Source organism: Ictalurus furcatus, chromosome 12 (genome assembly GCF_023375685.1).
Source record: "Ictalurus furcatus strain D&B chromosome 12, Billie_1.0, whole genome shotgun sequence".
NCBI classification, from domain to species: Eukaryota; Metazoa; Chordata; class Actinopteri; order Siluriformes; family Ictaluridae; genus Ictalurus; species Ictalurus furcatus.
In genome coordinates, this window is record NC_071266.1 from 14,794,231 (window position 1) to 14,809,831 (window position 15,601).

The window sequence follows — 15,601 nt, forward strand, 5'->3', positions numbered from 1 at the left end:
TGCACTTGGTATTGGGTGTTATTTTAGGTTACCTTGATGATCATTTAATAACTGAATAACTGAATAATAAATCATTAGTGCACATTTACAACAAATTCAAATGGAAATTAGGGTCAGATTTTTTTATTAAGTCAACTGAATTTCTGTAGCAAAAAAATATTGTGCAGATTAAATTCCAAGCTTGTATTCTGTTGATGCCTGATATATACATTCTTTTACAAAGCATCCCATGAACATCCCATGAACATATAAAGCATCCCATAAATATGAAAGGTTACATAATACACACATACATGAATAGCTTATATCATTTATAAGTGTTTTTTATTCTTCTTCATCAAAAGGGCTTTGCTTTATTATTTTAATATGACTCAATAAAATGTTTAACCAACACACACACCCATACTAATAATGCAGATTATGTTCAAGTGTTGAAATTGTGAATTAATTTTTATGTACATCATCTGCTTTCTTTTTTACGTGCTAACTGCAGTGCTCTTTAGACAGAATATAAAGTAGAACTCATCATTTTATGGCACGAAATTGTTATTGCATGCAGTTTGATTTGTGGTACACACACACACACACACAAACACGCAGGACATGGTACATGTTGAATATATAGGGTTTTAGATTTGGTTGACTACAGGCATGGTTCATTAGTAAGAGGTTTGTTTTTTTGTAGTAAGTTAATAAGTGCTGATCGAGCTTATTTCATTTGAGCTGTGTGTAGCTGTGAACACACTGCTTTACTATACCGAGTGAATTCTTGAAAACTATGAAACCAAATTATTCATGAAACATGGACCGAGTATTTAAGAGATGCCGGATCAGCAGTCGCCTGGTTAGAGAATGTTTTGCTGAGTTTCTTGGAGTGTACATTTTAATAGTAAGTATGTTTATTCATAATTATACATAATTTATGTACTTTGGTTTTCCTTGCTCTAATTTGTATGCATTACCTTTTGAGTCATATTAAGTCTAATTATTTAAATGATTTATTTTTTGTATATCCAAGCAAAGAACACTTTTATGCTAGACATTTCCAAGGTTCTCTTGCTCTCTTCAAAAGCAGATGAATTCTGAACTACTGTTTCTCAACTCATCCCTTTTACAAAGTCTATTTTCGCAATTTATTTGTGAACATATCGTCAACAAGAGACACTGGTTGCTTGAGGACTTTGAGCTTTCAAGCGTGGTGAGGGCAAAAAGGGACTTGTAATTCTCCAAATCACACTTCTAGTTTAATGATTTACCATAACAATGCAGCATTATAGTGTTAAATATCTGTTAAAATACTTATATCATATAAGAAAGCTTGATGCTGTGTGTGTGTGTGTGTGTATATATATATATATATATATATATATATATATATATATATATATATATATATATATATATATATATATATATACACACACACACACACACACACACACACACACACACACACACACACACACACAGTGGCAAGAAAAAAGTATGTGAACCTTTTAGAATTTCATGGTTTTCTGAATAAATTTGTCATAAAATGTGATCCAATCTTCATCTAAGTCAAGGGTATTGACAAATATAATGTGCCTAAAATAATAACACAAAATAAATTCTGATCCCTCATGTCTTTATTGAACACACTCATTCAACATTCAAAATGGCAGTGGAAAAAGTAAGTGAACCCTCAGAATTAATAACTGGTTGACCCCCCCCCCCCCGCCAGCAATAACCTCAACCAGGTGCATCCTGTAGCTGTGGATCAGACCTGCACATCATTCAGGAAGAATTTTAGCCCATTCTTCCTGGCAGAACTGCTTTAGCTGTGTCATATTCTTTAGCGGTCTCATGTGTATGGCTCTCTTCAAGTCATTCCATAGCATCTCTATTGGGATGAGGTCTGGGCTCTGACTTGGCTACTCCAAAAGGTGGATTTTGTTTTTCTGAAGCCATTTTGTTGTGGACTTCCCGGTGGACTTCGGTGTTTTGGGTCGTTGTCCTGTCGCATCACCCAACTTCTACACAGTTTCAGCTGACGTACCGACATTCTCACATTATCCTGAAAAATTGTCTGATATACTTTGGAATTCATCTTCCCCTCAATGATTGCAAGCTGGCCAGGCCCTGATGCAGCAAAGCAGGCCCAAATCATGATATTTCCTCCACCATACTTTATGGTTGGGATTATGTTTCCATGATGATAAGCCATGCCCTTCCTATGCCAGATGTAGCGCTGTGTGGTTTTTCCAAATAGTTCAGTCTTAGTTTCATCAGTCCACAAAACATTTTGCCAGTACCGCTGTGGAGTGTCAATGTGCTCTTTTGCAAACTTCAGGCGTGCAGCAATATTCTTTTTAGTAAGCAATGGCTTCCTTCGTGGTGTCCTGCCATAGATACCCTGCTTGTTCAATGTTTTACGTATTGTAGACTCATGAACAGAGATGTTAGTCAGTTCCAATGATGCCTTCAAATCTTTGGCTGTCATTTGGGGTTGTGTCTTTACCTCGTTGATGAGTCTTCGTGGTGCTCTTGGTGTCATTTTGACTGAGCACCCACTTCTTGGTAGAATAGCAACAGTCCCAAAGTGTTTCCATTTGTAGAATGTTTGCCTAACTGTAGACTGGTGAAAGTCTTTGAAACCACTTTGTAACCCTTGCCAGCTTTATGTAAATCAACAATTCTTGATCGTAAATCCTCTGAAAGCTCTTTTTGGCAAGGCATGGCTCACATAAGTGTGTGCTTCTTGTGCAGAGCAAACTCCAAAAGTTTGAGGGGTTTTTATCAGTCAAAGTAGCTGTAGTCCACACCTCCAAACTCATTTTCTTAACGAGACTCCAATTAGCTTTTTTGAGGTCATTAACTCAAGGGTTCACATACATTTTCCACAAGCACTATGAGGTTTTTTTGGTTGTTCTCAATAAAGACATGAGGGATCAGAATTTTTTTTTGTGTTATTATTTTAGACACATTATATACCTTCACATTTTATGACCAATTTATTCAGAAAACCATGAAATTCCAAAAGGTTCACATACTTTTTCTTGCCACTGTACATACATACATACACACAGTCAAACAGTTTTAGTGTTATAATTAAGGCCCTAAATCTAAAATAAAACACTTAGTTGAGGGCAGCTGTCTTTCAGATGGTTTCTTTGGTCACTGATCAATCATTTTTGGAAAATTTTATGTTTTAGTGATAAGGTAAGGATTTGGCCATACACTTCCATACATCACCTTTCATGGTCCCCAGTGATTGATATATTTGGACAACTGAAAGTGGAAAACATTCTTCATAACAATTAAAACACTTGCTTGCATTAAAAAAAATCTAATGTGTTTTGTTTTTTAGACTTTGATGAATATAGGTGCATAAGAAAATGTAAGATGAGTGCAAGTTCTGGATTTACAAAACTGTGACATCTGTGTAGCTCTTTTGGTTTTAGAGCCTTACAATGCCTCTGAAAAATGTCTGTGAAAATACCCAACATACAGACAGGTGACAAATGAAAGGAAAAACCAACACAAAGTGTCTGGTAAGATGCTGGGCCACCACAAACCACCAGATGATTCACACTGTTTTCATACTCATCAAACCAATTAGTGAGCTCTCATGTCCTGTGCATGGGGCCGGAGTCATCCTGGAAGAGACCGAAATGTTTCATTACAGGATAAAGTTAATTGGTCAGAAGAACTTTGTAAATGATTTGCAGGACCTGAACCATGCCACCAAAATATTCTTAAAAGTATAACAGAGCCACCATTTTCCTTTTTGTCATCTGTCTGTATATTTTAATTTTTTCAGTTATTAGTATTATCCACATTATTTATGGTAATCAACACACAACATGCCTCTGCATGCACCTCCTCATGATATGTGAGAGAAAGAAGTCATGAGACTCAAATCAGATTTAGATTTTTATTTTTCTTTGTTACTCAGTAATCTATATATTTTTTCATTATTTTATAAAACAAGTATTTTTTTTATATATATTTTACTTCATATTTTTATACTTTATAAGAAACATTGAAGCAAGCAAAAAGATTCATATTGTTACTGAAAATTGTTTCAGTATTATTCTAGTTTCTCTCTAATTCACTAAATCACCCGTGTCCTCTAAATGTAGCTGTTTGGCTGTGGCTCGGTCGCTCAGGTCACAACTTCAGAAAACAGCAAAGGAGAATACCTCTCAATCAATCTTGGATTTGCTTTGGGCACTACATTTGGAGTCTATGTTTCCAAAGGAGTATCAGGTAAGCACCTCCCACTCATGTTTATGATTAAATGATCCAGGAGAGTTTATCAACCACGGATAAAACTTCCTTCCAAACTTCAAAACTTCATGCCAAACTTCCTTCCCTCCTTCTTGATGGCAGAAGGGCTGTGGGAAGTTTTGGTTGCTCTTCATTGGAATTTGAAGGTCTCTAACAGATGACCGGATGCACCTTGTTTTTCCCCCCTTAGCTTCCTCACTTTCCTTTGGAAACTAGGTAGCTCGGAAAATACACAAACAAATTCATGTCAAATCGATCACCATGCTTTAAGATACACACATTTGGTGATAGGTGCAATGTTTGCAAATGTTTGCTAAAAAGATTTTTATTTGCCTATAAGTAAATAAGCAGATGGATTGCCCTACACGCACATGCCATTTGGCTTGGAAGAGAAAAAAAGATGTTCCATCACTTTTTCCAATCATACTGACTATCTGACTATATGACAGTCCATTAAATTAGTTGTGTTAATATAGGAAGCTATAAAAAGACACTGTAAAAAAAATCCTGTTAAATTTATGGTAAAAAATTTACCATTAAAAATACAGCGGAAATGCATGCTGGTTTTCAGTACTCTTAAAAGAAAACTGTAAAATCTACAATAAAATCAGGTGGCTTTTACTGGAAACTTATATGGTAGGGATGTTTCTTTTTAACAGTACAGCATCATATTTCACAAATAAAGGCTGTTCTATTTACATGTAAACTTAATTTAAAATGCATTTCATGCTGTATTATGTACAGAATGTCACTGTAGAAATCGCTATACATCTGTTCTGTGAATATCATTTTAAAAATCCTGTGCATTTTATTTTATCTGTTATGTTAAATACAGCATGCCTGTTTAATTAGAAATGACTCGCCACCTGGGCTTTGGGGCCCATTGGGCCCCCATGCTGTGGGCCATTACACATTAGGCAAAGATAGTGGGCACAGATCTGGGCCCTGCGGTTCCTTAACAAATAAAATTAGTTTTACTCCTATTTTGTACCTGCAGTATACCACAGCATTACTATTAATGCATATGCATAATAATCACACTTGTTGAAAGTAGCAGTAATAAAGTAAGACTAACTAAAACTGTTTAGTATTAGATTTACTAAACTAAAAGGATTAGTTTTATTTACAACAGTTAATGACTGTGGCCATGAGGCATGACCAAACATTATAGGTTTTATGTGTCAGTCGCTATATTTTACTTCCCTGAACTGTGCAACTGTGAACTAATGTGTGAAACCTAACTAATTAGCCAGCTAGCTACCATCCAATATTGCTTAGCCTAGGTAACTAGCTAACAGGACAGGGCCATTTCTGGGACCAATCAGATTTCAGCTGGGGCCAGTGCCCCTCGTGCCATTTTCAACTGCAACACATTTGAAAATTGCAAATTTTCATAAGATCGTTGTGATGCAGTCTATTTGTAATGAGACACTACAACTACAAATATTAGACTTATTAGACTCATATTTGTATGAACAACAAATATTAGACTTTACTATAAAATTCTGTGTATTTATTAGAGCATTTCTTTCATGAACTTTCTACTGATAGAACACATTAGGTCAGAGTTGACTTACCTGTTTTTCAGTTAGTTAAGGTTAGAATCCATTAAATCCATTTAATTCACCACATAAGTGACCAGTCAAACAGACTAAAAACTATAAGAATTCAATAATAAATATAATATCTATGATAATGCTGATTTGTGAATTCCACCACTGTAATAAAATAAAATAAAAATCATTGACCCTGCTTCACAGATTCCTCGATTATGAGAACCACTAACACAAACTGTTTTCTTTTTTTTGAGCATTATTAAATACTAGCACATTCTGACCTAGCATCCAATGCCTCCAACAGATGTTTTAGGGGAAACTTGACCAAAATCCTTGTAGCAATACAACTATTTTATATCCCAGTAACAGAATATATGATGATTTTTGTAAAAAAAAAAAAAAAAAAAAAAAAAAATGCTTTTCTTATGCAGTAACTAATTGTGGAAAAAATGCTTTTATTAAATCTTTGTATCACCATGTAGCAAAATGTGCATGAGTCTAATCAATTCAGTTTGTAATCAGATACGAGCTGTTGAATTGTCTGCGACTCTCCTGCGCTATCACATCATCATCATCATCAAAACAAAGAAGAGTGTTACACTCTCTGTACAGATAACAGTGGACAACGTTTTATAATGTTTGATTAACCTAATAACAATATGGGAAATCTCACCAAAAGAATATAACTCACTAAATTAATCAATGATTATTTCCTCACTGATGTAAAAGCAAGCAGACTTGATGAAGCTCATGTGATGTTTTACCTCAACACTTAAATAGAACTTTTTCAACACCATGAAGTTGGTTAAAAGGTCTTACCCCAGTGATGGAAACTCGATTCTGCGACTCGACTAGAGTCGCAGTTAAGTCACAAAAAATGACTTGCGAATGACTCGTGAACAACTGACTCGAGACTTGATTGGACTTGAAGACAGAGACTTGTGAAAAACACAAGTCATTTTGGTTTGGCATTCCTGATTACATTCTCTCTTTACTACTCCACATGACAGCATCAAGCACCACATTTTTCTATTCATTCCTCATTCATTCATTCCCTATGTCTCGCATGCTGGAACTTGAGATGATGCCCCGCATTTTGATTGGAAATAAAAAGTTTGGACAGACTAAGAGTGGAAGCGTGCGTGTCTATAAAATAAAACCACTGGAGAGCGAAAGTAAGAGACAAAGAACAAAGCGCTTTTTAAGTTGTTTGTTATAGACTGAAATAGACAGAAAACATCAGTTGCATCGCCGACGAAGCAATCGTCCCCAGGGGGCGGTGGCCAGATCTGACATTCATCCAATGGCTGTAAAGGAAGTATTGAAGCGTGTCATGAAAGGACTGTCAGCTTTCACTCAAACTGGGCACGTGAGGTCGAGCCATAGAAATCCTATTTGTCCTACATTTTTTTATGCAGTAATGTTTCTCTTTGTGCGTTGTTTGATACCAAAAACATAAATATAAATAAATATAAATGGGCTGAGTGTACATGTTTCTTATTCCTTTAGATCAGGGGTGTCCAATCTTATCCGCAAAAGCCTACCATTTTGATGTCTATCTAAAGCAGGGGTGTCCAATCTTATCCTCAAAGGGCCGGTGTGGGTGCAGGTTTTCATTCCAAACAAGCAGAAGCCACACCTGAGTCTACTGAAAGCCAAGATCAACTGATCAAACAGGTGGAATCAGGTGTGGCTCCTGCTTGGTTGGAATGAAAACCTGCACCCACACCTTACACCACTTACTACATGTCCCACATTTGGTCCGTTTGCATCTGGTCACCCTAACTCTGAAGGGCACTTTGAAGGGAGAGTAATCAAGCTACTCATTCTGTAAGATTGCTTCAAACAGAATTTCCAATAAAAGTTACTTAAAAATTTAGTTCTGAGTGATCATTGTTTCTGAGCGCCACAACTTATAGCCTTCCAAAGCCCTCACAGTGGATGATAACATGAAAGCACTATTTCTAAAAGTAGAACAAAGATTTGAGACTTGACTTGGATTCCACCTCAGGGACTTGTGAACATGTCTGTCTTACCCAGTAACACACTATGCCAAAGTTGAAATAAATTCCAGAACTGATGAGGAAGAAGGTGAATGAAATACATCAGTCTGGGAAGGGTTACAAAGCTATTTCAAAGGCTCTGGGACTCCAAAGAACCTGAAAACTCAGCACAGTAGTGAACCTTCCCAGAAGTATCCGACCTTCCAAAATTCCTCCAAGAGCACAGCAACTACTCATTCAGGAAGTCACAAAAGCCCCAAGGACAACATCAAAGGACCTACACACCTCTCTTCCATCAATAAAGGTCACTGTTCATGACTCCACTGTGACTCCACTGTGACTCCACATGACTCCATCCATGGAATTGTGGCGAGGTGAAAACCACTGCTAACCCAGAAGAACATTAAGGCTCGACAGAATTTGGCCAAAACACACCTTAACGATTCTCAAACCTTTTGGGAGAATGTTCTGTGGACTGATCAGTTGTTTGGAAGACAGGGGTTCCCCTACATCTGGCATAAACCAAACACACATTTCAACAAAAAGAACATCGTACACATGACACATGGTCATCCTGTTTGGTCTTCTTTTCTCTGCCTTAGGAGCTCACCTGAACCCTGCTGTGTCTCTCAGCCTATGTTTCTTGGGCAGGTTCCCCTGGACACGGCTGCCCTTCTACATCCTTTCACAGGTGTTTGGTGCCTTTCTAGCTGCAGCCACTGTTGCTTTGCAGTATTTTGGTAAGAGGAAAAGGCTTACAGTTGCTTTAGGGACTATCTTTGAACTAAGGTTAAAAGGTGTGGTGATGGCACGTCATGTTGTGTGTGTGTGTGTGTGTGTGTGTGTGTGTGTGTGTGTGTCTGCTTCTGTGTCTAGATGCCATAATCCATTACAGTAGTGGGGACCTTACAGTGAGTGGCCCCACTGCCACAGCAGGAATATTCTCCACTTACCCTGCAGAATACCTGAGTGTATGGGGAGGAGTAGTAGACCAGGTGACTTGAACTGAAATATTTCCTTCAAATCACATTTCTGATACAGTAGATCTGTGTAATATAATTGTCAATATTATCATTTATATTATTCTTTCGAGCCATGTTCTTGAAGAGTTGGCATTACTACTTATATTGTAATCAACATAACTAACATGACTAATTCCTTAAATATGCCATTGAACCATTTCACTTATAGTGTAAATCCATCAGTAAGTCTTACCAGTCTTTACTTCCTATATAACCAGAATACAGAATTTCATACAAAATCAGAGTGACTGACACTACGTATGCTTCTCAGGTGATTGGCACAGCGGCCCTGATGGTGTGTATTCTGGCTCTGGGTGACAGCCATAACTTTCCTGCCCCTCCTGGTCTAGAACCTGTGCTGGTGGGAGCAGTGGTTATGGTAATTGGTGTCTCTATGGGTTCAAACAGTGGTTATGCTCTCAACCCGGCACGAGACATTGGCCCTCGCATCTTCACCTATATTGCCGGCTGGGGCGATGAGGTGTTCAGGTCAGTCTGCCACGCAAATACACTCTTATTCCACCAAGTGTTCAAATCTTCATGACTCCTCTGACATCCACAATTTTGTTCTGCTCCAGATCACAAGATGCAAAAACAAATAGGGCCTGTGTTTTAATACAATTTTAACTGCTTAAATTGGTTGTACCAAACTGGTTCTGAAACAGGTGACCACCTGGTCTGAAGGGGGCCATTTGAGCAGGACTTCAGGACTTTTTTGAGCACACAGACTTGATCAAGTTCAAGGAAGCTACTACATTAGATAACTCTTTGAATTTTAATGGGACTTTGCGTTGGCTGTAGCTTCCTTCAAGACCATCACCGAACATGCTGACCTGTGAAGCTATGAACGACTGCAGTGGTGCTGAAAACCCAGAATCCTGTCTATAGATCAGACTACATGGCAGCCCTCCCAGATGCACTGAACTATTTCTATGCATGTTTTGATGCACAGAACAGCGATTCATTCAGAGAGACCCCATGGAAGACTGCTGACCTTGACAATATACCAGGCTCCATGACAAGTTCTCAGGTACTCAGGAGATGTGCTGATCAGCTAGCAGATGTCTTAACATGTTCTGAGCCAGACAGTTGGTACTGTGTGCTGAAAGATGGCAACCATAAATGCTGTGCCAAAGGAATTGTCCTGCCTCAATGACTACTGGCTAATAGTAGTCTACTGCAGTGGTTTTAAAAGTGGGGGCCGCCCCCTTGGGGGCCGCCTGTGGGGCCTCAACAACTTGGTGTGAAAAATAAATTCTCACTCTTAGACAACCACACACACACATATACATAATCAATTCCTAATATAACGTAATGCAAAGATGTAAGATGTAATTATTAATAATAAAAAAAAGGAGGATATATTCAGAAGTCTGTATTTTTAATGTGTTTTAAAGACATCTTGCAAAAGGGGGGCCTCGGTCAAATGTTAATGCCATTTGGGGGGCCTTGCCCTGGAAAAGTTTGGGAACCCCTGGTCTACTGTATATGACTACTATCAGCTTTCTCTCTCATTTATTCACAGGCTTATCCAGGTATGTTGTATAGTTTTTTTCTGATATTTTGAAAAGGAAATAGGGTAAAATATTGCTATATTGGATATTGCTTTTCTGCAGTATATTGGATTTGAAACTAAATAATGTGTATGACCTCAAAGTGCAGGCATTCAGCTTTAATCTGAGTGTATTTACATCTAAAATGGGTGAACAATGTAGGAATTACAGCACTTTTGATATGTGATCCTGCCCTTTTTAAGGGATCAAAAGTAATTGGACAATTGGCTGCCCAGCTGTTCCATGGCCGGGTGTGTGTTATTCCCTCATTATTTCTCTTACAAGAAAGCAGATAAAAGGGCTAAATTTGATTTCAGGTCTGGCATTTGCAGTTGGACTCTGTAACTCTTGCTGTAACTCTCAATATGAAGTCCAAAGAGCTGTGACTGCCAGTGAAGGAGGCCATCATTAGGCTGAAAAAATAAAACAAACCCATTAGAGAGATAGCAAAAATATTACATGTGGCCAAATCAACTATTTGGTACATTCTTAAAACGAAAGAATGTACTGGAGCTCAGGAACATTAAAAGGCCTTGAAGAAGGCCTGTGGTGGATGACAGAAGAATTCTTTACCTGGTGATGAAAAACCACTTCACAACTGTCAGCCAGAACAAGAACATCCCCCAGGAGGTAGGCATATCTGTGTCAAAGTAAAAAAAAAATTAAGAAAAGCCTTCATCAGAGTAAATACAAAGAGTTTACAACAAGTTGTAAACCACTGGTAAGCTTTAAAACCATGAAGATGAGATTAGACTTTGCCAGAATCATCTTTTAAAAAAAAGCCCATACTGTTCTGGAACAACATCCTATGGACAGATGAGACAAAGATCAACTATCAAAATGATAGGAAGAGAAGATTTTGGAGAGGAGAAGGAACTGTTCATGATCTGAAGCATAACACCTCATCTTATGGAGTGGGCAGGAACTGAAGACAGGTGCCGTAATGGCCTGGCAAAGCATCTCCGTGGAAGAAACTCAGCATCTGGTGATGTCCATGGGTTCCACACTTTAGGTAGTCATTGACTGCAAAGGATTCGCAACCATGAATTTAATTTAATTTATCAAGATGTTAGTTTGTCCAATTAGTTTTGGTCCATTAAAAAAAGGAGGTGGAGGGTCCATAATAAAAACTTAAGTGGGGCTTTTTTTCTTTGACAGAGCTGGAGCTGGGTGGTGGTGGATCCCTCTGGTGGCCACTTGTGTAGGTGGCCTCGTCGGCTCTTTGATTTATGAGCTGCTGATTGGTGTTCACCATCCTGAACAAGAAGTCACCAAGACAATCGACAACCTGCATAACCTGGAGCTGGAAGTGTCACAGAAAGAGTCTGAAAAACCCAATCAGATCAAAGTTATGCAGGAGCAAACCACATGATGTTCCTTTCATCCCGATATAGTGGGAAACACTGCTTATAAGTCTTTTATACAAATCCATACTTACATATCTATTAGAGACCCAAATAACCACTACTGAAGTAACTGTCCCATTGATTTTCTTCAAAAATGGGTAGCTAACTGTTAAACAACGATTCTCTGACTATAAAGCTAAAAAAAAAGTGAAAGAAATTTAATCAACAGAAAGTGTTGAGTAAATTTCTATAGCCGCACAGCTCTGACAGTACTTTTTGCTGCAAGGCATATCACAGCTTTATATTAGTGCACTGATATTGATATGTTATTGTTTCAGTAGTAAAAGCTAATTCACAAGCACTTGTATAGCAGACAAAATCTAAACATAATCTACGAAAGAAAAAATTTTGTTGATATGGTGCAGCTTTCTGTATGGAGATTTTATTTATCAAGGAGGTTTGTAGTAGTCAGAGGTAAAGCTGTTTTCTGCAAAAGTCTTCAGATTTTCATCATCTTTCCACAACATTAGATTTAACTATAAATGCATGAATAATGTGTCGTAGCGAAATTCGCCATGGCGGCAGGCAGAGACCAGACATACAGAAAACTCCTTGTTTGCACTGCAGAGACACCATACTCCTTTGAGGACACGCTTCAATACTTTCTTCACATCCATTGGATGAATGTCAGATCTGGCCAACGTCCCCTGGGGACGGTTGCTTCATCAGCGATGCAACTGATGTTTTCTGTCTATTTCAGTGTATAACATACTGAAATATTATCCTAGAAACATGAGAAATAAAATTAACAAAAACCTTAGTGTAACACTTTCCCAGAATCAGTATGAAATGAGGAAGTCAGAGGCAGGCTTGAAACAACTCAAAAGGCGCTTTATTCTTCATCTTTTACTTTTCAGCGGTTTTATTTTTTAGACACAGAGGCTTTATAGACACACCCGCTTCCATACTTAGTCTGTTCAAAGTTTTTATTTCCAATCAAAATGCGTGACATCATCTCAAGTTGCCGGACAAAGGACTAAAATGCTGTTTGGTCACCCTAGTGTCCTAGGGAATATAGGTCACTGTTCATTTCTCCACTATCAGAAAGACACTGGGCAAAAATTGCATCTATAGAAGAGTGGCAAGGTGAAAACCACTGCTAACCCAGAAGAACATTAAGACTCATTTCAAACCTTTTGGGAGAATGTTCTGTGGATTGATGAGTTGCAAGTGGAACTCTTTGGATGACAGGGGTCTTTTTACATCTGGTATAAACCTAACACAGAATTCCACAAAAAGAACATCATACCTACGGTCAAGCATGGAGGTGGAAGTGTGATGGAGTGGGGATGCTTTGCTGCTTCAGGGCCTGGGCAACTTGCAATAATTGAGGGAAACATGAATTCTGCTCGCAACCAGAAAATCCTAAAGGAGAATGTCCGGTCTTCAGTCTGTAAATTGAAACTCAAGCACAACTGGATTATGCAGCAACACAATGATCCAAAGCATAGGAATAAGTCCTAGTCCTAGAAATAAGTGAAAGACTGCTCTCCAGTTATTGGAAGCATTTGGTTACAGTTATTGCTGCTAAAGGTGGCACAAACAGCTTTTAAGTTTAAGGGGGCAATTAGTTTTTCACATGGGTGATAGGTGTTGGATAATTTTCTTTGCATCAATAAAATAATAAAAAAAAATAATAACCATATTTTGTGTTACTCAGGTTGCCTTTGTTTTATGTTTTATTTTGTGTGAAGATCTAAAACTGTTTAGTATGAGATATACACAAAAACAGAATAAATCAGGATGAGGGCAAATACTTTTTCACAGCACTGTGTAGCCTTTAAATACCACATGTCAGCACTTTGTGAAAAGTCCAGGAAAAACAGCTAAACTCTTTCCAGTGAAAAGTAAATGCAATTGTTATTTAGGCCCTGATAAATAAAAACAGACTAGAAGGAGCATGCCCTTTCTATTTCCCATGACTGTATAAGAGTATTTTGCTCCATAGGGTTTATCTATAGCCTTTAAATACTTTGTGTGTGCATATCAGCATTTGATGGAAAAGTCCAGGAAAACCAGACCTGCACAAGTCAACAGCTGAAGCATTCTAAACCCTTTCCTATGTAAAGTGAATTCCGCTTCTCTATCAGCCCTCCTAAGCCCCAGGGGTCAAATGTTTTACTGTTCCATTAAGCCTTGCAGATGAAGTAAAAGACAGTGGACTGGGGCTGGGTTAAATGTAAATAAATGTTTATGTGTGTGTTAGTCAGTATGTTCTGTATAAATAAACTCTTCCAGAATTATCCTTAAGGGCATTTTTAACTGAATAATTTTTTTGCTGAACTCAGGGACCCTGAAATTATCTTGTGGTTAAACTTGGGATTTCTGACAAATGTAACATTACCCAACTTTGTTAATCAAACAAATGACCTTGCAGCAATCCATGAAACCCACAAACCTGCAGACCATGCTCTGCCATGCCCAGTGCACTCCATATGGTACTATTTAGACTGGACAGTGGCCATCTGATCCTCAGACCAATTGTACATCTGTAACAAGGAGTCTAATTAGACTCTGAGTGGAGGTTATCATCACCATAGCCTATAGGTGGACATTACATACAGGTTAATGTTGCCCCTCCCAGTGGCATGAGTGCTGCGGTCATCTCTGAACACCATTACAGTGAGTCCAAATGTGGGTCACTTCCTCATGACATATTATCCAGGTGATTAACACTGCAGTTAACCAGGGTTTCTTGTCATTTGAAACAAATGCCGATCCAGCAGAAACTCAGTGAGAAAGTCCAAGCACAGCAATGACTGTTTAACAATGGTATTTAGCATGTTTTAGGGAGGTGGAAACTGGAGAACCCAGGGAAAACCCAGGAACAACATATTAAACTCCAAACAGACAGTAACGCAAGCTCATGATGGAAGCTGTGAGGTGGCAACAGTACATGCCGCCATCCTTATTTGAATATATTTTATAAAACACATTGCAATGTAATGCTATTTTGTTAATCAGAAGGTAGACTGAGATTTCATAAAACAATTTCAGCCATAGTTAGACAATGAAGAGTAACCCCTGGTCAAAAGATCCAAACTTGTTCTGGTTCAGAAAAAATGGAAGCGAATCATTTGGGAGTTATTGGTAAACTGAGCCAAAGAACTCAAAGAGAATATAACTCTTCTTTGTGAAAGCAGGAGGAGCTTCTCTGGAGGTTATCAGGTGGTGACTTGTATAATAAAATGGAAACAAATCCAGTCCAATCCAACCTTAACCTTTAATAAACAGATGAGCCAGCTTATGCTAAGCATGCATCTGAACTCCGTCAACCGTGCAAAAACTTTAAAACATATAAACTTTTAACAATAACCAATGACAAAAAAAAAAAAAAAAAAAAAAAACCCACACCCAAAGTCGTGCATCTGTGCCACCTGAATCTCAAATGTCTTTCTACACTATGGGGTGAGAATATGTTCAGCTAGATATGTTCAGCTCCATTCCATTAAGTCTTCTGTAGGGCACAAATGAAGTGAATAGGGAGCTATTTGGGGTTTGTCCTTATAATGATAATTTGCTTTTACTTATGTGAGAACCTAAGGAAGAATAGTGATACGAAAATATCACTATCGGTAAATAAAAAAAAAGGACAATACACATTAAACTGCTGTTTTAAACTGCTTAAATCGTGAAACCTTAAGATATTTAATTTTTTGTGCCAAAGACTGTGTGACTAATCAATGGTCTATTAGCTATTAATACTACTAGCTGCGCCCGTGTGTCTCAGGTGGCCTCACATGGTACCTGGGCAAGAAAGATAACCAAATTCAGCATGGGTACTTTGGTACA

At 38.1% G+C, this 15,601-nt stretch overlaps 1 protein-coding gene across 1 annotated transcript; it reads left to right on the plus strand.

Annotated features, from left to right (window-relative positions):
• Positions 1–352: 352 nt before the first annotated feature.
• aqp10b (aquaporin 10b) lies at positions 353–13,456 on the plus strand. The gene is made up of 6 exons (XM_053638041.1): positions 353–889; positions 4,122–4,248; positions 8,431–8,568; positions 8,705–8,823; positions 9,122–9,339; positions 11,562–13,456. The coding sequence occupies exons 1-6, from the start codon at positions 803–805 to the stop codon at positions 11,773–11,775; spliced, it is 903 nt and encodes a 300-aa protein (XP_053494016.1). The 5' UTR covers positions 353–802; the 3' UTR covers positions 11,776–13,456.
• Positions 13,457–15,601: the final 2,145 nt, after the last annotated feature.

What these genes read in the sequence shown, in the direction of transcription:
- aqp10b (XM_053638041.1), top strand. Translation starts at nt 803, where the DNA reads ATGGACCGAGTATTTAAGAGATGCCGGATCAGCAGTCGCCTGGTTAGA. An exon ending in GGGGAGGAGTAGTAGACCAG is followed by an intron (nt 8,824 to 9,121) that starts GTGACTTGAACT and finishes TATGCTTCTCAG; the next exon opens with GTGATTGGCACAGCGGCCCT. An exon ending in TGGGGCGATGAGGTGTTCAG is followed by an intron (nt 9,340 to 11,561) that starts GTCAGTCTGCCA and finishes TTTCTTTGACAG; the next exon opens with AGCTGGAGCTGGGTGGTGGT.